General features: G+C 36.2%; 2 protein-coding genes across 8 annotated transcripts in view; one reads left to right on the plus strand and one right to left on the minus strand.

Moving 5' to 3' along the window:
- Positions 1 to 325: 325 nt before the first annotated feature.
- LOC121381525 (piggyBac transposable element-derived protein 5-like) lies at positions 326 to 1,896 on the minus strand. Its single transcript, XM_041510852.1, has 2 exons — positions 1,426 to 1,896; positions 326 to 376 (listed from the first exon to the last, which is right to left on the minus strand). Exons 1-2 carry the CDS (start codon positions 1,894 to 1,896, stop codon positions 326 to 328), a joined length of 522 nt encoding a protein of 173 aa, XP_041366786.1.
- An 8,490-nt stretch (positions 1,897 to 10,386) lies between these two features.
- The window catches only part of LOC121380640 (EF-hand calcium-binding domain-containing protein 4B-like), a 69,800-nt gene continuing 52,253 nt past the window's right edge, over positions 10,387 to 27,933 (plus strand). For 2 of the 7 annotated variants that reach the window (XM_041509551.1, XM_041509558.1), the window contains exons 1-3: positions 10,388 to 10,896; positions 15,224 to 15,272; positions 22,322 to 23,615. In XM_041509551.1, the coding sequence (XP_041365485.1) occupies positions 23,366 to 23,615 (250 nt within the window). In that variant the 5' untranslated portion in view covers positions 10,388 to 10,896; positions 15,224 to 15,272; positions 22,322 to 23,365. Of the gene's footprint in view, positions 10,897 to 14,472; positions 14,483 to 15,223; positions 15,273 to 19,937; positions 20,253 to 22,321; positions 23,616 to 27,933 lie in introns of those variants that run through there. The other 5 variants (XM_041509554.1, XM_041509557.1, XM_041509555.1 and 2 more) reach the window with 5 other exon arrangements.

Below are 27,933 nucleotides of genomic sequence, written 5' to 3' on the forward strand. Positions count from 1 at the left end.
CTCAAAACAAAACAAAACATATTAATTAATAATGTAAGGATAATAACTGTTTTGGAAAGTAAACTGGTTCTTGTACCAAATGATATATATGCCTGTGGCCCTAGTGAACTGCAGAGACCAATCTAAACTATTTTTAGTGAAAGCTCATTAATATTTATGAAGCTTATCATGGACATATTGGTGTATTCAATACATACTTTGTACAAAAGATTCTTTGAACAACAATGACTGCCAGTGACCAGATTTCAAAATAAACATTAATACATGTAGGTAGTTAGTACCGTACTGTTTGCACTTTTGCCATTAGTGATGGCTGTTATTTTAACTAAGTGGAATGCTGTCTTGGCACACTCATTTTCCCATAACCAAAACCGATCTAATAAAAAAAAAGTTTCAAAAGTTCCAAAAAATAACGTTGTCAAATTAACATATTTCTGTATAAATACAGGGCATAATTCAACAATAAAACTTGTAAAATCATCCCATTTTTTAATGAAATTTTCTGACCCTCTTGTAAGTCGACCCTCCAAATTATAAAATAACTTTTTTGTGAAAATAATTTGACTTATAGACCAAGATATATGGTATGTACATTTGATTTCTAACATTGTTGACTTTTGCATGGGAAGTAATAAATATCTGTGACATTCATAGAAATGTTTGTAAAAATTAGGTTAAACTAGCAAAGAAAGCAAGATTGAACTTTACCCACTCATAAACACGGCACATTTCTTAATATTTTTTCCTATGATTTTCAAAGACTAATTTGAAAGAAACTTAATTTTAAAAACTATTTCTGTCTGTTCTCAGCTGTACTGCTATTTAGATGTAGTTATTGAAGTCACTTGATTATCATGGCATCTGCTGGCAAAACTCTTTTCATAGGTACTTGCCAAAAATATATGGTCCTTATATATTTTAACATGAATATCTTTCTGTATGCATCTTATATTTTTTTAACTAAACAATTTTACCACTATAACCATTCATTTGCTCAATTTATAACACAATTTCAAGACATCAGAATTGTTATACATGTATTTGTTTTCCAAAAATGTTGTCTGTGAACATTGGTTCTCGAGGACTCCATTTTGTAATTTGCCTTAAAATAATTGTTTTAATTATTATAATTACAGGTCTTGTTGAACAACATACATGTTTTGATAAAACTGCAAGCTAAAACACTGAAACAGGTAACACACATGTAGTCAACAGTATTTAAGGCTGATGCATGCTATAATTTTGTATGCACATGCGGGAAACTTTGCTATATAGTAGCCAGTTTAGTGCTCATTTGAAGATAAATGCGATAAATATATATATATGTGGCGACAAAATGAAAAGTGTGGCAAAATAAAAAATAAAAAATCCAACCATTATATTTCGGCCGAACTGTTCCAAATGAGTGTTGTGATGCAATCTCACATTTACATCAGCAACAGGAACGTCCTGAATGTCACACATGGCATTTCTCTTTCTTGAAGTGAAGCCTCCAACCAGGGCCCTAGTTAGCTCCCTCAGGAAGTGCATGAATCGCTCGTGCTGTGTTCTTGTCTTTGACGACAAACTGTACAGAATATATGCATTCACAATGGCACAGTTCACCAGAAAGAAGAACAAGTACTTCCACCACCGTTTGCTCTCCCTCGACACATCATACTTCAGGTGATACTGGTCGTGTTTGTCTATGCCGTTCATGTACTTGTTGTAGCTGTGTACAGAATGTGGCTGGTTGAGCTGTACCCGGGTGTTTCCAATCCTCCTGCCTGCTTGTGGGATGTCTTGTGGTGGACTCAAGCTACTCAGCACACTAACTTGCTTCTTGTCTTGCCAAATAATAGCTGTAATGTTTCTCTTTGAAGCCGACTGCACAATATTGCTGTCTCCATATTGCATTTTTTTTCACATGTTTCAGTTCATCTAGAAAGTGTCGGCGGTTTTGTCTAACAGTTTCACAGGAATATATATACTGTCTTTCAACAGATTTTTTAGTAGTTTGACACTGGTGTAGTTTTCCGGATGTTTTTTTAGAAAGCCTTGAGATATTGATCTAACATTTTGTGTATAGCTTTATCATGTACTATTACAGATCAAGTTTGACATTCATGGTACCGTAATTTACCCATATTTGACAATGTTCTTGGTGATTTACCCATTTGTGACAGAGTTATGACCCTTGAACTTAGGAGATGTGATAAACAATTTTCAGGACTTTTTTTTTTCAGAAGGCCTTGAGATATTGACCTGAAATTTTTTTTGTATAACTTTATCATATACTGTAACAGATTAAGTTTTACTTTCATGGTGATTTACCCATTTTTCACAGAGGTATGGCCCTTGAACTTAGGAAATGTGAAAATTTATTTTCCGGAATTTTTCACAAAGCCTTGAGATATTGAGCTGAAATTGTGTGTATATCTTTACCATGTACTGTTACAGATCAGGTTTAACTTTTGTGGTGATTTACCCACTTTTCACAGAAGTATGGCCCTTGAATTTAGGAGATATGAAAAACATTTGAATTTCATAAGTGACTTATATTGCTTAAGCAGTACTCTCATAATGCTTGCTTTACTAGTATATAACAGCCACCTTGATTAATGCGGCCAGCGGCTACTATTTTGCTATATTGGCCACAAGCTTACAATGACAGTTCAACTTGCCGTAAGATGCATGTCCCAGTCACAATATAAAGTGATTATTTTACTTAAGTTAAAACACATACATATGCTACAGTGCATCATTAATCATATTTGCATCTTATATCTGTATGACATTGTCATTTAATTTGCACACAGCGACTTGCTATTGGATGAAGTAAGGCTTGCACCTAACATACATATATATTATTCAATTCATCAACACTGACAGGTAGTGTATTCCAAGGTGTGATTGCTGCTAGTCAGACAAGCAGTTGTGACAGTATGCCACGATGTTTGTTAGCCATTACACATTGGCAAACTAGCCTTTTGTTAATGTGTAATGATTTCATAACTGCAACCTTTTTGTGTCTCATGGACTGATTTAATAGGTAACAGAATGCAGTGGGAAGCAATCACAGTTAAATTACTTTTTCTTGAGGGGAATAATAGAGTGACTTTCAACAAAACATGTTCAATTTATGACGATTGTTGACACTATTATGCATTCCAGTTTAGTAGTACTCATTGTAAACTATTTTTATATGTACATGTATAAGTATATAATGGCCACCTGTCCATAACAGCCACTTTTACAAGGTTCCATGAGTGGCTGTTATATACAGGTTCGACTGTATATGGTTTTCAGTGTTGCCTATATGATGAAATTTGATATTGACAATTTTACATTTGTATTATTTATGTCTAAAATGTTGGATAATTGGTTGATGAATGAATAAAAATCAGGCAGTAATTTAAAATATAGTTGGTAATGGTCTACAATGATCATTTCTATGGATTGTTTGATTTTTAAAGGGGCTATCACAAGTTTGATATCATTCTAAAACATTTTGGCAAATACAATATTTTTACATTATTAAAATTACAATTTACTTACATTTTCATGCCTAGAGTATGAATATTTCTATAACCAATGCATTTCTGGACATTGTAATGTTTTATATTATCTCAATATCGAGTGGGTGGGACATAGCCCATTGGTACAGCGCTCGCTCCATGCACGGTTGGTGTGGGATCGATCCCCATCAGTGAGCCCATTGGGTTATTTCTCGTTCCAGCCAGTGCACCACAACTGGTATATCAAAAGGTCGTGGTATATACTACCCTATCTGTGGGATGGTGCATATAAAAGATCCCTTGGTGCTAATCGAAGAATGAAGTGGCAACAGCGGGTTTCCACTCTCAATGTTTGTAATACGAAATTGTCTGAAACAGATATTAATAAAAAAACCTAAAAAAAACGTGATTGATTATCAATGTTATTTATAATCCAATTATTGCTTTAGCATTAACGTGGGTGGCTGGAAACTGTTGGAAATTACAGACGGGGAATAAGAGAATTTGGCTCCGCCCACAGGGGTATAAGGGATTTGTCCAACGGCAAACAACCAATGAGATTAAAGAATTTTACATGTAGGCGAGATAAATTTAATTTATGTTCATACTGATAACTAGCATTTTAACATTTAAAAACAATATTTTGTTCTGCAAGGGAGCTAACTCTCAAACTCATAAAACTAGGTCAGGATATTATTCAACATATTTTCTACAACAGAAAAAAAAATAGGTAGACTTTTTTACTAATTTGTAATACAGAAAGAGAGTCATAGATCCCACGAGACAAATGCAGTATCTGGCTATTCACCCATTGTGGAGTTGAAACAAGCAAGTTTAATTTTTGGTTCTGCATTTTAATACTTTTGTAGACTCGTCCTAGCTTAGTTTCCGTAGATGAGGGGTGTGGCTAGTATTTTTTACAGTGAAGTGACAAATTTTACTACTGCAATAATAAAAAATTGAACAAAAGCTCCTAAAGTACAAATCAAAATTGTACGTTAATTTTATGTATATGTTAAAACAGTATTATTATGAAAACCTGTTAACGTTTACAAATAACAGAATAATAAAGATTAAAAAGTTACCTAATGTAGATGAAACAAATTACAAATTGCATCAAAATGCTTGCAAATTTGAAACAGACTTTAGGTGTGAAATTGATTTTTTCTAACTGCATTACTACTTGCCAGGTGTAGTATAGTCTGATTCAAATTGTCTATGTACAGTGTTAATATAGCGGTTGATGTTTTTTTCCTGTAAAAGAACGTTTTGATGCTTATTATGCTTGTTTTTTGTATGTACTTACAGGTCATCGTAATACTAAATTAATAGTTTTCAGTTTTACATTGCACAGATTTTCATAAATAATATATAGGCCTAATAACAAAAGGGGTATAATTTTGATTCATACTTCAGTTAGCTGGTTATGAGTGTCCCGTTTCTCTTGTGATGTCATCTGTTTGAGCTGTTCTTCCAGTCAGCTGTGTTCAGAGTTTGTCACCCTGGGTACCTGTCTCTTTAGCCAACACACTATTTTTTAAGCATTTACAATAGAAAACTGCATTAAACATAACTGCATCAAGTATTTACAATAGAAACCTGCTTTAATGAAACTGTCTCAACATGGGTAATGCCTAGCAGGTACTAGAAATACCGTAGGTCATTTACGGGTAAACTAGGCAGTGTTAATTTTGATTCATTATCAGATTTGTGTAGCTTTAATATTTGTTTTGTCATACAGTTGTGTATATTCTTATATTTGAATAAAGTATTTGAAACATGTATGCAATATGTATTAACAATTGTTTGTCTTGATGTATTAGTCCCATACCGGTCCAGCCAGAGGGGAATAGGTTTCATCTCCTTCCTGTTTATTGATCTGTCTGTCCCACATGTTTTCCAGAAGGCCTTGAGATATTAACCAGAAATCTTGTGTATAGCTTTATCATGTACTGTTACGGATCATGTTTGACTTTTATGGTGATTTACCTATTTTTGATGGAGTTATGGCCCTTGAACTTTGGCAATGTGAATTTTTTTTCTTCTGGATTTCTTTTTTAGAAGGTCTTGAGATATTAAACTGAAATTTTGTATAAAGCTTTGTACTGTTACTGATCAGGTAGGGGACATGTATTGCTTTAGCAATACTCTCAAAATGCTTGTCTGATTATTATATGGATGAACATTTTATTGTATGGTTATACTTTTTCTCATACACCCGTGTAAGAGACCCGTTGTAGATAATATCGTCTCCAACATATATTGAGAGTTGTGACTGGCTACTCCAGTGATAAGCCAGTCCAATAATATATGGTCGTCTGAAATAGACTGTTCTGTGAAGTGTGAGTGAAACTGAAACTGATTACAGTATGTTGCATAAGTTAACTGGCATGCAAGTGTTGTAACTGTGGTTCATGAGGATGTGTAAGAAATAGAATACTACATTGATGTCGGTTAGATACTATTTATCTTACACTTTATTGTTTAAAAACATCTTCCAAATAATTTTCACTCTTTAAGATATGTTTTTAAACAACTTGTAAGATAAATGGTATCCAGCGGCCACTCTAGTATTCCCTGTATCCATAATCATTTAGGGTAAGAATACAGGGTAAGATACTGTTTATATTATAACTGTTGTGTTTTTGATCCATGTCACAGGCGATCCCCTCGGATATCAGTGAAAAAATCCATATAGAATTCCTCATGGTATCCTCTGTAAAAAATAGTGTTTAAACCAGCATCTGTGTAATGTGAATTTGTTTGAAAAGCAACACGATATCACAGTCCTAGCTGTGACAGTTCATGTATCGTGTTAAATTCTGCCTAATCCGGACTCTGTGTACTCCCGATACCAGATGTAAATTCAAGAGGGAGGGATGGAGGAAAGCTCTTTTTATGTGGTTGAGGTACATCCAGCCTGGGCACAATCTTTGACTTTGCTGGTGACTAGGATAGGATACCGTATTAATATACCTACATGTATATCCAATTCAGGTTCAAGCATGTCTCTCCTGGGCATAATCTGATTTCGCCAATGACTGGGTTCGGGAACAGAAAGGAGTAGAGTACTAGTGGAGTTGAAGAATTTGGAGCCAGTAACTGATTTCAAGAGCAAAGAAGTCTCTTTTTATACGCCCATCTATGATGGGTCATATTATAGTATGGTGTTGTCCATCCGTCAGTCCATATATCCATCCATCCGTACATCTGTCTGTTAACTTTTTCTTGTCTGAACTATATCTTGCATACAGATGCATATAGGACCACGAAAACCTCACATGTAGGAACAACTTGGGATGGCGGTTTGTCGCATACTATTACTAGGTCACTGTGACTTACTTTCCACATAATAGTAAAGCCTTGTCCGGACCATATCTTGCATACAGATGAAAACAGGACCATCATACCTCACATGTAAGAACAACTTGGGATGGCGGTGTGTAGCATACTATTACTAGGTCACTGTGATCTACTTTTCATGGTCTACTGCACATAACAGTACATTGTCCAGATATATCTTGCATACAGATGCATACAGGACCATCAAACCACATGTAAGAACAACTTGGGATCACATTGGCTATTGGGTGTCAAGCAAAGGTAAGAATATAAATATGATTCTTTACTTTAAAGATATTAATTTATATAATTATGTAAAAAACACACCAAAAAACCCAGTTGTGGCAGAGATGGGGTAATTGTAATCGTAAATGTTTGTAATCCATTAAATGTTTTCATGTAATCTCAATCATAATCAATTACAATGTTTTTGAATGCCATATAATCACAATCGTAATTGATTACATTGCTAAAATAAACGTAATCTGTGATTTCTTTCATGACTACTCATAATTTACCAAATGCCTCAGATTTGTTTAGCATCATATTCAGTAAAAGTGCATGTAGTTGTTAGCAACACTGACCAATCAGTGTAGCCAAGAGTCTACTACTCTAATCGTAGAACTACTCTTTGCCTTAAAAACGGGATCCGATCATCATAACTGGATTCACAAATGACTGAAGCTCAGGGGATGAAGCCACACATTGATATTATGGCATCAATCTTGTTTACTGTTTAATACACAGTTCTAGCAAACAATAAATAGAATGGCCAAGATTTTCATTGCTCTGCCATTTCAAAAAAACATTAAATAAAAAAAGCATGTACAGTGTTATCACGAGTCTGAATTCTCAACTAAAAACCAGTTGACAATACATCATTTGGTCACAGGTGTCAAAGTCCACCAATGGTACAAGATTTATTTATTTTCTTATGGTTATGACTGCAGACAAGCATGATTCCAGGGCAGTCATCCTCACACTGTCACGGACATAACCACAAATAACATAACTAATTAAGCAAGCACCCAGTTGAAAGTAGTCCATGAAGATAAAGCTTTGTTTCCTAAAATTGCTTAAAATATAAACACTTCTGATAAAAATTCCCCAAAGTGGATTTTCATGGATTTCGAACGGTTTTTTTTAACGAAACAGCATTTTTAATAATACCGAAATATCTGTAGGTTTATATCTTGATGAACTGAGTTGAAAATAATTTTTAGATAAATGATTTTTATGATATTAGGTGGTCATTGATAATACCCAGACCAAGATGCATATAATATAGTTTTCACTGGTTTTATTATTCATTATATTAATTGAATCTATATTTTTTTGTTAAAAAATGGCCGCCATCTTTAATTCAATATGGCAGACTTACCCATATGATCCACAATGCATGACCAAACTTTTTTTTAAATAGTGGAGCATAGTGAGCCAACATACAAAGTTAAACTGATGGCATATCAAGGCAACAGTTGAGCATGTTGAATATTGTTCTAAAACATGTTATTGCCAAATTTTCGAAATATTAACTTGTTTCTTTAAAATGTTAAGCTATGTAGATTTACACAAATACAAAATCCTTGTAATGTAACAGAAAAATCAACCTCCACTGAGGGATTTGAACCATGGACCTTTACATCATAGTTTTTCTTTTGATGTTCTCTGCTCCTATTTGCTGTCTCTGTAGTAAGTCTTTCAAGTCCTGTAATCTCTTACACAGGGATGATGTACACTTGTGCATAGTTTTCTTGTCATGCATTGGCTCTAAACCTAAAGTGACATCAACTGGGTTTCTACCAAACATTAATAAGTAGAATGGCGAATAGCCCATCAATTCATGTCGAGTGGTGTTATAAGCATGCGCCAAGTACTGAGATGCACTGAGTGTACCAAGCATATCTAACAAAGTCCTGTTAAAATGCTCAGTCATCCCATTACCCATAGGATGATATGGAATAGTTCTAGACTGAAAAGTTCTTTCAAAGCTTACTCTGGAAATTTGCACCCTGTATATGTGGTGTGGAAAACTGTAATACACTATGAAGTTGTTAAACAAGACTTCTGCAGTTGTTCTTGCAGTTGTCCATAATCATGTTTTGAAATCCACCTTTTGAAGTCTCAACAGTGAGAAAATCCAAGCACACCAACTCTAAAGGTTGACTGGTCAAAATGCTGGTAAGTGGCGCTCTTCTATTTGTTGGACTCTTGCAGCATAAACATCTGTCACATGAGTTTATCCAGTCATCCCTACTGTTAGCTATGTCTGGCCAGTAGAACCTGTCTTTCAAAAGAGCAATACCTCTGTTACATCCCAGTTTTTTTATATTAAGTTAATGAGTATGGTAGGCAGATTGTGATGGATGAGAAAGGTGAATGATCCCGTTGATTTGAATTTAGTTGGAAGTACCAACTGTCTTCTTTCTTCATCGTTGATCACAACGTGATGATAAAGAACTCCTCTATGCAACTTCAGACGTCCGTTCTCTGTACATGAAATTGCTCCGAGACCCTCTTGGCTGTTCAAATGGCAGGGAGTACTTTACATAAGCAAGAATTGGTGGTGACATCGAGGCTTGTTTAAAGTCGATTAAAGGCTTGTTGCTGATCAGGTCTCCAATCCTATTTCTTCTCAGGCAATTTCTTTTTGGGTCCTTTGGACTTCTTTCTTGTTGGTGTAAGTAAATTAGTTAGTGGGCGAGCTATTTCAGCAAACTTTGAAACATATTTGCGATAGTCACCCATAAATCCCAGAACTGAACTGTTGGGCCTGATGCTTTAAGAATGCTTGGTTTAACCATCAAAACATTGAAATAAGGTGTGTGTGTTTGTTTGTGTTTGTGTGTGTGTGTCTATGCAGGTGGTGTGTTTGTGTGTGTGTGTGTGTGTGTGTGTGTGTGTGCATGCATGTGTGTGTCTGTGTGTGTATGCATGTGTGCTTGTGTATGTCTATGTATGTGTGTGCATGCATGTGTGTGTGTGTGTGTCTGTGTGTGTATGCGTGTGTGCTTGTGTAGGTCTATGTATGTGTGTGCATGTGTGTGTGTGCATGTGGTGTGTTTGTGTATGTATATGTGTGTGTTTGTGTTTGTATATGTGTGTGTTTTGTGTGGGTGTATTTGTGTGTGTGTGCATGTTTGTGTATGTATGTATGTGTGTGTATGTGTTTGTGTATGTATATGTGTCTGTCTGTGTATGTATATGTGTGTTTTGTGTGTGTGTGTGTGTGTGTGTGCGTGTTTGTGTATGTGTGTGTGTTTGTGTCTGTGTATGTATATGTGTGTGTTTTGTGTGGGTGTATTTGTGTGTGTCTGTGTGTGTGTGTGTGCATGTGTGTGTGCATGTGTGTGTGTGTGTGTGTTGTGTGTGTGTGTGTGTGTATGTGTGTGTGTATGTGTATGTGTGTGTGTACACATCAGGACCCTCTTTAAACTGGAATTCTCTAAAAACTTTAATTCTTTCATGGTCCTTTTTTAAATATCAGTACAGAACATAACCTTTCTAAACAGACTACCCTGAAAACTGGACACTTTATGTGGTCCCATGGGTGTCTGGTTTAAGAGGTTCCACTGTATTTGTAATTAGTTAATTTAATAACATTAATTAGAAAATATTTATTCAGTAACAAATTAAACATGATTGAGCTATTGTGGTAAAGAGGCATTTTATAAACACTGCACACACAGCTATAGTACATTTTAAAAATAATCATTCCAGTAATAACTCATTTTAGTACCAGTAAGTAAACAATTTCACCAAGTCCTGCATAAATCAATATTTTAACAACCAACTGTTGCATTTATCACATTGTTGGTTGGACCCAGATGTTTTTCGTGTCGCATGGAACTTCCATTGTACTTGTGCAGAAATCAATACCTTGAGTGATATCATATTTGTGACACAGCCTTGCAGTGTTGTTCACAGAAATGTAATATGTAATGGCAGGAGGTGGACTAAATTTCTAACAATTACAAATATTTTGTTTGTTAATTTTACACCTACCTGGAACATTTATTTTGCTTTAATATTGTTGGATTTTGAAGGACATTTTGAGGTATGATATATTTTTATATTTTTAATATTATTCATGGATTTAAAACACATGTTTAACAATTAAACAATTTAATGCTGACAAAAGAACATATTTTATATTGTACTTTTGTATTGAATATGTATTATTAGTGGGCCAAAGCATAAAAAGTTTCATTATATACCAATGATATTTTCAGTTGTTTTGAGCTCCCTGTTTTGTTAAACATACATGTTGGATTTCTTTATGCACATTGAGTTTTCGACACAACTAGAGCGCATTGAGTTACGGTATTTATCATTGGCTACTGGATGTCAAACATTTGGTAATTCTGATATATAGTCTTAGAGAGAAAACCCACTATATTTTTGTATTAGTAGCAAGAGGTCTTTTATATGCACCATCCCACAGACAGGATAGCATATACGACAGCATTTGATATACATGTATCAGTCATAGTGCACTGGGTGAAACGAGATTAGTGACAGTCTTAATACTCAAGTACTACCCCCATTTAATAATGTAACAATTTTCTCTTTAAAAAAACATTGAAAAAACCCAACATGTCTTACAATATTAATTTTTAAAATTCAATATTTATTTATTAAATTCAAAAGATGGAAAATATATAGTGTTACAAGTGAGAATGTTCATGCATTAGGCTGGCTACCACACATTATAGCTAACAGCTCTTAGGAATTTGGTGACTGTCTTCTTATCAGAAGCTATGTTGCAAGGGCTGGGAAGCAGCCTAGTGGTAAAAGTTTGTTTTGTTTAATGACACCACTAGACCGATGGGGATCAATCCTAGACCGACCGCCTACATTGATTTATTAATCATCGGCCCACTGGGGATCAATCCTAGACCGACCGCCTCCCTAGTGGTAGAGCGCACGTCTGGTGTGTTTATCTGTTGCAGGGCCCACCGATGGGGATCAATCCTAGACCGACCGCCTCCCTAGTGGTAGAGCGCACGTCTGGTGTGTTTATCTGTTGCAGGGCCCACCGATGGGGATCAATCCTAGACCGACCGCCTCCCTAGTGGTAGAGCGCACGTCTGGTGTGTTTCTCTGTTGCAGGGCCCACCGATGGGGATCAATCCTAGACCGACCGCCTCCCTAGTGGTAGAGCGCACGTCTGGTGTGTTTCTCTGTTGCAGGGCCCATTGGACTATTTCTCATTCCATTTGATTATTGATGTTGAATATTTTTGGTGTGCATAATGACATCATTCTATCATTATTGATATTGAACCTTTTGTGGTGTGCACAACATTCTTTGGTTATTCATATTGAATGTTTTGAGTGTGCACCATTCTCTGATTATTGATTTTGAATGTTTGGAATGTGCACCATCCTCTGATTATTGATGTTGAATGTTTGGGATGTGCACTATCCTCTGATTAATGATGTTGAATGTTTTTGGAATACATAGTGACATCATCCTTTCATTATTGATACTGAATACTTTTTGGGGTGTTCACACCAGCCTTTTGTTATTCAAATTGAATGTTTTAGGTGTGCATCATCCTCTGATGATTATGTTGAATGTTTTAGGTGTGCATCATCCTCTGATGATTATGTTGAATGTTTTGGGTGTGCATCATCCTCTGATGATTATGTTGAATGTTTTGGGTGTGCATCATCCTCTGATGATTATGTTGAATGTTTTGGGTGTGCATCATCCTCTGATGATTATGTTGAATGTTTTAGGTGTGCATCATCCTCTGATGATTATGTTGAATGTTTTAGGTGTGCATCATCCTCTGATGATTATGTTGAATGTTTTAGGTGTGCATCATCCTCTGATGATTATGTTGAATGTTTTGGGTGTGCATCATCCTCTGATGATTATGTTGAATGTTTTGGGTGTGCATCATCCTCTGATGATTATGTTGAATGTTTTGGGTGTACATGTTCATTGATTTATTTTGCTGAATGATACCATGAAAATGTTTTCTTGTCTCTGAAACACAAAAAGAATAAAATATTTTTAACAGTAATTTGAAAGACAATAAACAGAAGAAAGATTTTTAGGTATATATACACAATGTATATTACATGTAAGTAATAAAATAACAGCAATAAAAAATAAAAATAATACAAAAAAATTAAATAATAATAATAATAATTATAACAGTAATAATGTAAAACTAACCCTCACTACTGTACATTTGTTTTTGTTACAACACAATGTAATAATTAAATTTCTGTTACATTCATTACAATTTAACGTCATCCCATTGGTCAACCCGTAGTAGTGTGAGTTTGTTAAATTATTAATGAACGTAAACAATAACAATAACATCTGATGACATCACTATATACTGGTACATTGTTTTATATTGAGCATTATTGTTTATGAATCATAATTTAATATGTAATATGAACTATTAGTCTTATGATTCACACAGTTTGCGAGTGAGTTTTTTGTTCATACGCTGATGAAAGTAAAAGAAATAACAGATCATCCTTAAATGAAGTCGTTCACCCATTCTCACCAATGTTGCACACTTTAAACAATTTGCTGTTGTCGTCGATTTGTCATTCCAAATAATGTGATAGGACCAAAAAATTATCGCTTTCTAAAAGCTATCAACCAGTACTAATGTTGTCAGTCAGAAACAGACTGGGAGCCGTAAGATGTTTTACTAAATTTACCTGCCTGAAGAAGCAATTTTACCAATTTTACGTTGTCGTTTGGAAAGTATGCAAAACTAACAAGATGATAACATACTGTTTGCAATAGGTATTGTGATAAATATGTGTTCAACAATGCTGTAATATCCCATTTTATTTATGTGAAAATTTGAAATAAATGATTATTGAAGCAAAAACGTTCTAATACTTTGAACATTGTCACCCAAATTCGAGTAATCTACATTACATTTTGTTTATAAATATAAGTTATGTTAATAAAACCAAGCAAAATAAAATATCAAATGCATAATTCAGAGCCCTAACATGACCAAATCGATGACAAGTATACTTGTTACATTTAATACAAACTACTGTCTCCATGTTGCAAAATATTAGCGAATTTCGAAGCATTGCTTTAAGCATGTAATCTACGAGACTGCCCCTATCATACACATGAGTAGTGCCAATTACCCATAGGTTTGTGTACGTAATGCGATAATAGCAAGTAGTCTCATAAATGAATTGGTATACATGTGGCATTATTTTAATTTATTACTGTGGGTGGAGAAGCATTTGAAGTAATGTACGTGATGTAATCAACGTTACATGTAAATGCTAACACTGCTATTAAAATGATTGCTCGACGTTTATTATTGATTCCCACTAAACATAGTAGTCTCCCTTGCCAAAACACGTTCTTTGAATATTACTATAGGCCTTCAAAATCTATAGGTAACGTAGGTAACAATCTATAGGTAACGTAGATTAAACATATTTTTTAATTAGAGTAAAATTCAGTAGTATTGCAATTAAATGTAAGTGTTAGTCAACACTGTGTCTTAAATATAAAATTAGTAACATCTGAGCTTGAGAACCAATGTTTAGTCATTAATTAATCATTGAATTTGTCTTGTCTGTAGCACTTGTTTCACTAGTAACGAAGATTACCTTTTCATTTCCAGGATTTCAAGGGTAAAAATTCAGAGAGATTATAGGCAAAGAAAATTTGAAGAGAGAGAGAGAGAGAGAGAGAGAGAGAGAGAGAGAGAGAGAGAGAGAGAGAGAGAGAGAGAGAGAGAGAGAGAGAGAGAGAGAGAGAGAGAGAGAGAGAGAGAGAGAGAGAGAGAGAGAGAGAGAGAGAGAGAGAGAGAGAGAGAGAGAGAGAGAGGAGAATTAAGGGTATGAAGTAAATGATAAACGGTAGATGACACGAGCTTGTGCTCGTTCAAGTTCTAAATGATATTACGTCTAGTTGTATTCACTACAGATGTAGTATTTTAAAGAGAGAGAGAGAGAGAGAGAGAGAGAGAGAGAGAGAGAGAGAGAGAGAGAGAGAGAGAGAGAGAGAGAGAGAGAGAGACGAGAGAGAGAGAGAGAGAGAGAGAGAGAGATACATGTACCTATAGTAGAAAGAACAACGGAAAATGGAAGAGAGAGGAGAGACAAGGTTAGAATATGGGTAAAAAACCAACATCACAGGGAGCGAATGAAATAAGCTGAGAAGAATATTTCTCATGTTGGTTCTAGTCGATATATGGCTATGGATATTATTCAGGACAACAAAATCTCGCGAGAAAGTATATGGCGAAAAAAATAAAATGAAATCTACGTTACTATTGCTTTCTCACAAGAATTACCATTAAATTAACTTTACTTTCCTAGTTATTTTATGCAATTTTGTTAGACATAGTGTGTGCTTTTTTTATTTTATAGGAAACCAATGATGCATAAGTGTGCAGATTTGAAAACAGCCTTATTTGTGGTAAAAATATTCTATTTTATAACTTTTATAACTATTTTATAACTTTTGTCTATGCAAATTGTAAAGAAACTAAGGTATTGAAACACTGCACGTGTGACTATTTGACACTAGTCACACAATTAACTTAAACGTTTGGTTTCATGAAATAAGTTCATGTTGATTGTTTATTCTGCCAATTACATGTTTTGTAATCTACGTTTTTTGTAATTTATGTTACATAGCTATCAATCGGGCTAAGTTATACAATTGAATCATGATTCTTTTGGTATTTGGCTGTGATGGAGTATTTTACCCAGCAAATACAATGTCACATCGAATAGAGCATACATTTAATCACATTTACTTGCACCTGCTTTCATAAAGAGGTATTATAATACTTAGTAGTGAGCATATTTTCACATTATATTTAACATAGAGGTAGATGTCGTTACTTGATAATATGGCCTATTTTGTTTAACTAATAAAAATCTATCGAATAACAACAACTGACTGAAATGTGTGTAATTACTTTGTAAATTATTTGAAATAACACAACCGTCATGTAATACCATTGACTGTGGTCACGTAACTTACTTTTAACATTTTATAGCGTTATGTTAGAATATTCGCAACTTTGACATGTTCTGTGTCTGAGTCCTGAAATTTGAAATACTGACTCTCTCAATATTGATCTTTTAATAATAGTTGTTTTTGTAAACATTCAAGTGTTCTCAATTTTGATTATTTTGTGCTGTCAATTTGTGCAACATTAGTGAGAATGGGTGGTTATATATATAATATGATAACCTATGTGTTGGTATAGATCCCCAAATTAGGGGAGGGTGTTATTTTGCTTTTTGTCAGAAATTAAAAAAAAACCCAGCTTAAAATATGGAGCCATAACTAAGATTCACGAATCAAAACAGAAAATTGAAATTTAAACCTGGCAACCCCCCTGTACACCCCCTCTGAAAGTTGGGACCCACAAAATTGAGCAGAAAATGGACTTTCCGCCATAAAACGCAGATTGGAAATCGGAAACTTCCATTTTTTGCTGCGTAATGCAGGTCTGTGACAAAGTTGTGTTCAAATATAGCATCAAGAGTGATGTTTGAAAATCCAAGATGGCGGCCAAAAATTTCCTTTTTAGTATGTTTTTTTTAATATATCTATTCATAGGCATGTAATACATACAGCATCTTTATATAGGTTTTTTGAGTTACTGAGCACAAATTTGGCATTATAAATGTATTATTTTTCACATAAATACCCAACCATAACATCTCAAGACATTAATTTCACGTAAGGATAATTGGTGTGTTCATTCTCAGCAGCATCCGATACTTTTTTCAACACCTGTAATTTCTACAGTTGCACGCGTATGTGCAGTTGCAAGTCTATACAAGCGACTTTATGTCTGTAGAGACTTCACAGCGCATACAAAATCTGATAAAGTAACATAATTTTTGCATGTAACGTTGCTGAGATATAGTTTCAAGTTTGTGGTGTAGGTTAGACTCGGCAGATTTTTGTAATCTTTTTTTAGCCTGAAAATGTCACTTGTCTTTGGAATGGAGAGTGAAGTGTCCCTGGCATCTCCAAATCCAAAGATTTCACCTTTTTGTCTCCTGAAACCGTTGGCTAGCTTTGGCAAAATCATATCTAGTACATCTTTCACTTCGTCTTTCAACTCCATCGTGGTGTTGACTATTGCGTCGCAAACATCTTTGTCGTACTTACACCCTTTGAATCTTTCTTCTGAGACAAACTGGAATGCTTGGGAATCTAAATTCATCAGCTTTGATGAGTCTATGGTCAGAAGATCGGTGTAAAGTTGCTTGAAAGCTGGTATCAGTGTAGAGTAAGACGTGTTGCTTGAAGCGGTCAGAGACAAAAAAGGCTCCACTAAGTGTAAGCCAATCAGTGCTCCAACACAGTACAGTACCTTCAAAAAATCCAAATCCACAAAGCACCTGACAATGCAGGCTAACTGGTTTGTGACATGTTCGAATTTCTCTAAGAACAACGAAACATCGTCCAGGTGATAGAGAACAATAGCACATGTGACTGTGAGACTGATGAATCGCTCATCTTGCAACCGAACAACTTTATTTTGCCTGGGAGCAATAAATGAATCAAATTCATTCGCTTTGTTCCATGCTTTGTGATTGAATGAATGACTGATCAACCAGGTTATACAGTCCAAGGATTGCTCTGTCACTGTGGACGTGTTAGTGGTCCCATTGACTAAAATGCTTGAGTATATTTTATCAAGACCAATTTTGTTCTCAATGTCATTCCACAGTTTAGTTATCACTCTATTGAACATGAGAGATGGATGCACGTTACAAAATAGATGTCCTGGGGAGTGCTGCGACTCCAATTTTCTGGCGATCATCTCCTCCACGTTGAAATTATGAGCAGTTTGATCAGTGATTACGAAGTCCATTCTCTCGAAGATTGCTTTTCGGTCCACTCCACTTGCTGCTTCAGCATTTCTAGGATAGTGATCTTTAAGTCTGCTAAATTTGCTTTGCTTTCACTTGCAATTGACAGGGTTGGCAATGATCTATAGACTCCATTCACTGTCAGTCCCTGTACAGAGAAGGATCCCACACCTTGTTTTTTAGACCCATCGTCGCTGTAAGTCACAACAGTTTGTTCATCACTTATCATTATCTCCTTGACGATCTCGTCCAGTGCTAGGGCCTCTATACTCTTTCCCACCTCTCTGACATTTTTCAGTGCAGGAAGAGTGTCTAGATCAATGTTATCGGACTCGTCGTGAAATTTCCATTTTCGTCCAAATATCCTGTTGCTGACGGTCACTATTGCTGCTTCTAACTGACGGTTGGACATGTGATACTGACTTTTCAACTTGTCTATGGTCTTGTAGACCTCGGGTCTAACTTTGCGCACACTTTCTCTGATATGTTGATACTGCTGTGGAAAATTGTCTGTTTTATCTGGACTATGGCTACATAAAAGTTTGCGTCGTCGCTTTGCAGCACTTCCAAGATCATCAACTGGCCATGTTGGCACTCCTACACATGTATTATACTGGAATAATCTGTAAGTAGACGAAATTGGGGTTACGTTATGAAAGTGATCATTTATGCATCAAGGTCAGCAAACAACAATACGGGTTGATGAGACATTTCAAAGACATTTCATTCAGCAGTACTTGCTTCAGACAATCAATATACTACACCATACACTCAGTTATGACACAAAACTTACTTGAAACGTTGTTTTAATGCTAAATTCGTACTCAGCGACCCCGAAAACCTATGCAAAGACATATTACAAGGCTACCTATTAACCAAGTTCAACAATCGTGCAGAAAAAGAGCATTTTGGCCGCCATCTTGGATTTCGGCCATCTTGGATTTTACAATTATTTTTTCTTACGTCATATGTCAGCTCAGTTCTTCAAAAACTTGATTTAAACCACAAAAAAATGCAAATTCTGTGCCCAATTATGAGTTTTGTGGTAAGAAATTCAATTTTTGACCATTTTTGTGAGGTTCCGAATCTTCAGGGGGGGGGGGTTTCCGGGGTCAAATTCCAAGAATTCTCTTTGATTCGCCAAAGTTGCCACATGGTCCATATTTTAGACTGGGGGTTTCAAAAAAGTAGAATTAACACCCTCCCCTACCCAAATACATTTATTATATTATGGTCTCATTACCCATTACAGTTGCAGTGTTTAAAAAGGGCATCTTAAGTATTAAAAATCACACAGTCATGCACTTAAATCTTCCCCAGAAATACCAAGCCGACCAAAATATTGCAAGTCCCTTACAAAAAGCATATAAATTAATTGTATTCATCTGCTAAACACTGGATTTGTCTAGACATATTGAAATGTCTGTGTGTGTATGTGCTCCTGGATCTATGCCTGCTAATATAATTAATGTTGTTCCCACTCATCACGTTAACAAAAAATAATAACAAAAAATAATAATGTACGGTACATTTAAAAAAAAAAAAATTATATTTATAATTTTTTATATTATTATTTTTTGTACTTATTATTAAAAACATTTCGATGCATATTCTTACAATCCTGTATAAAAAAAATTGGTTTGTTTAATGACACCACTAGAGCACAATGATGGATGTCAAACATTTGGTAATTTTGACAGGTAGTCATCAGAGGAAATCCACATTTTTGCTAATGCAGCAAGGGATCTTTTATATATGCACTTTCCCACATACAGGAAAGCATATACCACAGTCTTTAATGAGTTGTGTTGCACTGGTTGGAATGAGAAAAAACAATCAATTGAATGGATCCACCGAGGTGATTTGATCCTGCGACACAAGAACCTCAAGTGCGCACTCAACCGACTGAGCTAATCCCCCCGTCCCAATCCTGTGTGATCTCAGCATGACAAAAAAGCCTTGTTCTGTTCAGTGGCATAACAACAGGGGTCACGGGGGCCACCCCCCACCCCCCACCCCCAATCAAACCTTTGTTTTTTAAAACTATTAAATTTTATAAAATCATCCATCCATACATACATACATACATAGTGTGGGTTGTCCACAAATATGGCTTCCCTCACCCCCACCCCACCCCACCTCCACCCCACCCCCACCCCAATATAAAATGCTGGCTACACCAGTCAGTGGGACACGCCCACAATGGATGTGTTGATACACTGCTTTTAAATTGTTAACATTATTGGTAGTGGAAATTGATTTGGTTCAAGAGAACCTATTAAAACGAAAGTCCATGTGACAGAAAACAGGAAGTATTAATCTGAACGAAGCTCCGGTATATCAACAGGTGTTTACGAACACGTGGCTGGGTATTTAACCGTTCTGTTTACATTTGTCATTCGTCGTAAGGTAGCACGTTGACATCCGTTGATCATAAACTCACATTTTATTGTTCATACATGTCACAGAAGTGATAAACAACTTGTTTGATTAGTGCTAAAAATAGTAATTATAGTGCCATGTGCTTGAGTGCACGACGAACTGTGTATGAAAGGTGAGGTGAAATTTAGTCACACATGTACACATGCATGCATACACTTGCATACTGGTAAATATTATACATGTAATACAAATACATGCACATAGATATAATACGCATACATCGTTGTGGGGTTGGGGGGGGGGGGGGGTCATGGGGGGCTAATTACAACCCCCCTCCCCAATGCTGCAGCAAATCTTTGCATTTGGACAAAAATGATGGAGAAGTTTGTTTAAAATGAGCTGGCCATAAACCTTTTCATGTATTTCCATCATTTACTCACAAATAATTGTAATTTTCTATGTAAATATAGATTATTGCATTAGCAGTAGTGTCATACAGAGTTTATGAAATCAGTTCGGGAAGTTGTTATTCCCTGAATGAGAGCAAGGGATATATAAAACAATTTCCAAATAAATTTCATAAATTTGTATGGTACTCCTGAAAATGTTATAATTTATTTATTATCTAGTAATATCCACAAAGTGTGCTTTATAACAAATGTTAAATATGATTGTAATCGCTTCACAATTAATAACATTGAGCGATGTTGATAACAGTGACGTGGAATGATGTCAGTAGCCACGACCGTCACAAGCTTGCAGCTACTATAGTAACTATAGTTGTGTCAGAAGTGTGCCATAACAGTTTTCAATGTATTATTATAGCCCATGCCATAAAGATAGAGAGGGAAAATACGATATTTATGTAACCTTTTATTGTAGACCATATGGGTAATAAATATGCATAGTGATTAGTTTGGAACGCAATATAGGTGTTTGATAGTAATGCAAATTTATATGAATAAACATTGTTACCCATATTTGAACATTTTCGTTCACTGTAATTCGGGCAAAAATCAGGTTGCCCCTTGTCCCCGACAAAATGGGAGCCTGTATGACTGTGTGTGCACACACACCAATGCATGCACAAACACACAAACATGCACACAGTGACACACATGCATACATGATCACTCAAACAGTGACACACACGCAGTGACACACAAACATTCGCACAATGACACACACACTCAGTGACACACACACACATACTTAGTGACACTGACATTTACACAGTGACACACATACACTCACCCAATCACACACACACACACACTCACAAAGTGACACACACTGTGATACACACTTGATGACACTCACTCGGTGACACACTCACACAGTGACATTCATATTCAGTGTCACACTCAGTGACACGCACACAGTGACAAACATTCACACATACACAGTGACACACACACTGACATAATAATACACATACACTGTCGTACACATACATACATTCATACATCCACACTCACAGTGTCATACACATACATTCATACATCCACACTCACAATGTCATACACATACACTGTCATACACATACATTCATACATCCACAATCAGTGCCATACACATACATTCATACATCCACACACACAATGGCATACACATACACTGTCATACACATACATTCATACATCCACACTCACAATGTCATACACACACACTGCCATACACATACATACATATACATACATCCACACTCACAATGTCATACACACACACTGCCATACACATACATACATTCTGAATTTCATACATCCACACAAGGAAACACATAATTCAAGGCTCAGTTTGTAGAGTAGGAAGCAATCTTTGTTTTGTAAATTTTAATGCTGTGTGTGCTAGTTTTTATTGAATAGTCATCATAAACGTACACGTTTTGAGAACATATGTTGAGTGAAAAACATGCTGTATTTGCTTCATTATTAGAACGCTATACCTTGAAACTGTTCATATATGTAGGAGATGTCCATACAATACACACACTCACAGGGGTGGGACAAGACTTTCAGACATCACATACAATGAGGGTATAACTTCTATAAAGGGGGGAGGGCAGTTCACTGGTGGAGGTCATACACTTCTAAAAATATGGCCTAAAACTGAGGGTGAAAGATCCTAGATTTTTAGTTTACTTCTTTATGGAATGTCCCTTGGTTATTAAATAGATATTATAGTGCTGGAATTAGTTGTGCTGGACTTACCTAATTAAATCTTGTATATTTTCTTTTGTAGGTGGAACGTGAACAAACATCCATGCAGACTGAAGCCTGAATATTTTGATATGTGTTGCTGTTACTTTTCGTTGTTTTAACTGGACCAAAATAGTTACACTGCTTGGTGTGATTTTTAATGTATTTGAGACCATTAAACATTGAATACCAATACAGTTGCAAAGTGTATAGACAAGGTTTTGAAAAGAACCAAAAAACAGGTGTGGATTATGATAAATGAATTTTTGTGGTTCTTAGTACTATAGCAAGTATTATTCTCGATCTGGAATTTTGTAATACAAACCTGGTTTTGTGTGTCTTTATGTGTAAATTAAGTGATACATGTGTATATACATGTGGAATTTTTTTTCCACTACCAGTATACATAAAGAGGCTTAGACTATTTGTTTTTTAAAGTTCATGACACATATTAATATTGTGTTATAGTTGTAATAGCATTTATAAACTAATACATGTAGTACCACTGGAATTCATCACAAAGAGTGAAGATATATTTTTAATATTTTAAAAATGTATGTGTTTACATGTAAGACATTATGTGAGAGTTCATCAGATCGGTGTTTTTAGGTTTAACTCTTCTGCTCCGGTCTGAAGATACTAACAGGAAATGCTGTTGTTCAAGTACCTATTTCATCTAGCTTGTTACTCTTTATTTTTAAAAACTTTAATTGTCATTGCAAATTCATTATTTTAAATGTTTATATGACATGTTTTAGTGGCATTCAGTTTAATGTTTGTTGTTACTCCATCCATGTTAGATGTTGATAAATATTATGAAACTATAACATGTTTTATTTATAGATAATTATCAGTGGCCTATAGAAAATATTTATACACTATTTATTAATTAATGTTTATGTTTAGGTAATTCAAACTGTGTGCATGACTAATTGTGTAGTATATGTAGACAGTTTTACAAAGTGAAACAGTGACTAGCATTTTATACATAAAACTAAATCTGCAACTAGTGACTATTAAAACTTTTTTCAAACCACACAAGAAGGTTGAATTTTTTACTTCAACGTGCCTGTATATATTTTAAACAATGGAGAAACAAATGAGTGAAGATAATTTGGAGCCGGACCAAGAGGAGCTTCATGAGTTGATGATACAGAAGGCTCATGACTTGTTCGATATATGTGACAAGGAAAACAAGGGATTTATTAATAAGAGAGATATGCAAAGGTTGCGCAGTGAGCTCCCTTTATCAGGAGACCAACTAGATGCAGTATTTGACTCCCTGGATGACGATAAAAATGGATATTTGACTCTTGAGGAATTTACAGATGGTTTTGGTGAGTTTTTGTCGTTGCGGTTTGTTTTGTTTTGTTTAATAACACTACTAGAGCACATTGATTTATTAATCATCGGCTATTGGATGTCAAACATTTGATATTTTGTTACATATAATCTTAAAGAGGAAACCCTATTCATTTTTCCATTAGTAGCAAGGAATCTTTGATATGCACCATCCCATAGACAGGTTAGCACATGCCATGGCCTTTGATATACCAGTCATGGTACACTGGCTGGAACGAGATATAGCCCACTGACGGAGATTGATTCTATGAAAATGAGCGCACATCAAACGAGCGGTTTACCACTTGGGCTTCGTCCCACCTCTGGTTACAGTCAACCATTTAGTTGTTTAATATGAGAGACATTGTTTATTTTATTTCTTCCATTGTTATCATCATGATAATAATAATAGTATTAATAAAACAGATATGATATTTTTTCTAAAACAGTGAGGCATGGGTATTTTGCACAGTTAGAGCACGTGCCTGTGGTCATGGGATCGAACCTTCTTGGTGGACCCATTGGATTTCCCCCCATCCCATCCATTGTCCCGCAACTAATATACCAAAGACACTGGTATGTGCTGTCCTGTCTTTGGATATAAAGATCCCTTGTGTCTAATGAAAAATGTAGTGGTTTTTCTCTAAAGAGTACATGGCAGAATTACTGTATGTTTCAAATTCATATGAATTAATAATTATGCTCTATATGTGTCATTAAACAAAACAAACTTAGATTTTTGTTTGTTTGTAAATAGTGAGATTTTATTGCCATTAATAAGTACTGGCCTCGGTGGATAGCAAGTTCAACTGAATGTGAAATTAAATGCAGTAATAATTTTTATACGGGCAATTTAATTGTGCAGTATATTCAGCCAATGTTAAAGAGGATGGAATTGTAGCATCTAGGATGGATAATAGAATTGTGTTTTAGTGGAGGTGTATGACAGAACACATCAACACATTTGCTAAACATGGAAACAGCTAGTACAGGCCATGACAACACAGAAATAACATGATGGCTGAATCACAAACTAAAAACAAAACAATGCTACTCTCATGAATTGACATAATTATCACAACTGTTAGTTGACTAAACAAGCCAACATGTGAGTTGTTATTAATAAGCTGGGTCAGTTATATGTCTGGCTAATGAGGTAATTTAAAAGTCTCAGTTTATTACTCCTGTTATTGTGTGATACTGCAGAAGCAGATGTAGACTTTGAGCAGTATACCATTAGCAGCCTCTCGTCACATGGTGGATTGAAGGAAGGAAATGTTTTATTTAACGACACACTCAACACATTTTACGTACGGTTATATGGCGTCGGACATATGGTTATGGACCACACAGATATTGAGAGAGAAAACACACTGCCGCCACTTCATGGGCTACTCTTTTCGATTAGCAGCAAGGGATCTTTTATATGCACCATCCCACAGACAGGATAACACATACCACGGCCCTTGATATACTAGTCGTGGTGCACTGGATGAAAAATAGCCCAATGGGCCCAGCAACGGAAATGATGCAGTGAGAGACTAAAATCTAACTTCAACAAATAAAAATTAAAATATTAATTATTTTACTGCTTAAAAGATCCCATGCTGAAAATATATGGATCATTTCCTCATAAAACTATATGTCTCAGCCCTCCTTACTCCACTCCCACCCCCACCCCACCCACCACCCCCACCCCCACCCCCCCCACGCCCCGACTAGAAACAATACTGGAAAAGATAATCATCAATGATTTATGCATAGATCTGTAATTTTCCTAAAATGATGCTTTAAAATAAGAGTAAAACCCCTCTTAAAGTGGACACCTGTGGAAGCCAATATTAAGTACAGTGGTAGAACGTAGCCCAGTGGTAAATGCTCACCTGATTCATGGTTGGGCTAGGGTCAGTCCATGTCATTGTGCCCATTGGGCTATTTCTCCTTCCAGCCAGCACACCACATCTAGTGTTACAAAGGCTGTGGTATGTACTATCCTGTTTGTGGGATGTACTACATGTAAAAGATCCCTTACTACCTCTCCAAGACTATACCTGGTATATCAAAATCACCAAATGTTTAACATCCAATAGCTGATGATTAATATATCAATATGTGGTGTTGTTAAACAAAACAAACTGTTTAAATAAAAGAGTCCAGTTATGTAGAGTATCTGGTTTAAAGAGGGTCTGTTCTGTACTGATATTTAAAAAGGAACCATGAAAAATGCTTGGTTTTGAGGGAATTCTGGGTTACTGAGGCTCCAGTTCATAGGGTTTCACTGCATGTACTAGTATACACGTGCCAGGGAAAGAGTCTGAATGTCATGGTGATAGGCAAAAAAATATAGCAGGTTTCCTGTCAAAACTATTGTCAGAACTGCCCTCCTTACTTCTCCCACTCCCACCCCCACTCCCATGCACTCCCCACCCCCACTCCCCCCAACTATGTTTATCCTTAGAAAGCATAATCATCAATGATTTAAATATATCTCAGCATCTGTGATTTACCTCAAATGATGATTTAAAGTACACATGGCAAAACAAATTGACTGGTTTTCATAGCGATGGGCAGAAGTGCAGGTCTAAATGTGTAGTCAAGCATTAACTGACCTACTCATAATGGGCACACTCTTCAATTACCTCAGCTTGCATGACCTTTGTGTTTGATAGTGTCAGATGATCAGTCAAGGGGTGATAGCTAAGACACATTTAATTACCAGGTAAGCCAGAAGCTAATTTTTCACAGTATTGTTGGTGCACTAAACTGTCAACTACATTAGGTAATTTTATTTTAACATTATATACCTGTATGCTTAAATGGGTAGTTAAGTATGATTGTGTACACTGTTCAATCTACGTAGGAGATATTCAGACAATGAATGATAATGGGACCAGTATTATATCTAGATCAATAGTAAAGAGTGATCAAGCAGAAACAGTGATGTGAAATGATGTTGCCATTAAGTATTTATTGCAGAATATGGATATATGCCTGAACCAGACATAGAGTTAAAAGTTTGTTTTAACTACACTATGATAGAGCACATCGATTATTAATTTATTAATCATCCACTATTGGGATGTCAAACATTTGATCATTTGCACTTGTAGTCTTTATTCTTAGAGGAACCGGCCTCGGTGGCATCGTGGTTAGGCCATCGGTCTACAGGCTGGTAGGTACTGGGTTCGGATCCCAGTCGAGGCATGGAATTTTTAATCCAGATACCGACTCCAAACCCTGAGTGAGTGCTCCGCAAGGCTCAATGGGTAGGTGTAAACCACTTACACCGACCAGAGATCCATAACTGGTTCAACAAATTCCATGGTTTGTGCTATCCTGCCTGTGGGAAGTGCAAATAAAAGATCCCTTGCTGCCTGTTGTAAATAAGAGTAGCCTATGTAGGCGACAGCGGGTTTCCTCTAAAAAACTGTCAGAATGACCATATGTTTGACGTCCAATAGCCGATGATAAGATAAAAAATCAATGTGCTCTAGTGGCGTCGTTAAATAAAACAAACTTTACTTTTATTCTTAGAGGAAACCCCATATATTGTTACATTAGCAGCAAGGGGTCTTCATAGATAGGACAGCACAAACCATGGTCTTTGATATACCAGTCATGGTGCAGCTGGTTTTGAGCTAGATCCCACTTGATATACCAGTCGCGGTGCAGCTAGGTTTGAGCTAGATCCCACTTGATATACCAGTCGCGGTGCAGCAGGTTTTGAGCTAGATCCCACTTGATATACCAGTCGCGGTGCAGCAGGTTTTGAGCTAGATCCCACTTGATATACCAGTCGCGGTGCAGCTGGTTTTCAGCTAGATCCCACTTGATATACCAGTCGCGGTGCACCTGGTTTTCAGCTAGATCCCACTTGATATACCAGTCGCGGTGCAGCTAGTTTTGAGCTAGATCCCACTTGATATACCAGTCGCGGTGCACCTGGTTTTGAGCTAGATCCCACTTGATATACCAGTCGCGGTGCACCTGGTTTTGAGCTAGATCCCACTTGATATGCCAGTCGCGGTGCACCTGGTTTTGAGCTAGATCCCACTTGATATGCCAGTCGCGGTGCAGCTGGTTTTGAGCTAGATCCCACTTGATATACCAGTCGCGGTGCAGCTGGTTTTGAGCTAGATCCCACTTGATATACCAGTCGCGGTGCAGCTGGTTTTGAGCTAGATCCCACTTGATATACCAGTCGCGGTGCAGCTGGTTTTGAGCTAGATCCCACTTGATATACCAGTCGCGGTGCAGCTGGTTTTGAGCTAGATCCCACTTGATATACCAGTCGCGGTGCAGCAGGTTTTGAGC

Source organism: Gigantopelta aegis, chromosome 9, assembly GCF_016097555.1.
Source record: "Gigantopelta aegis isolate Gae_Host chromosome 9, Gae_host_genome, whole genome shotgun sequence".
NCBI lineage: Eukaryota > Metazoa > Mollusca > Gastropoda > Neomphalida > Peltospiridae > Gigantopelta > Gigantopelta aegis.

Excerpts from the sequence above, each read along its gene's own strand:
- LOC121381525 (XM_041510852.1), bottom strand. The coding sequence starts at position 1,896 with ATGCAATATGGAGACAGCAATATTGTGCAGTCGGCTTCAAAGAGAAAC. Across the intron at positions 377-1,425 it reads TTCCTGTTGCTGATGTAAAT|ATCGGTTTTGGTTATGGGAA; the intron begins GTGAGATTGCAT and ends TTTTTTTATTAG.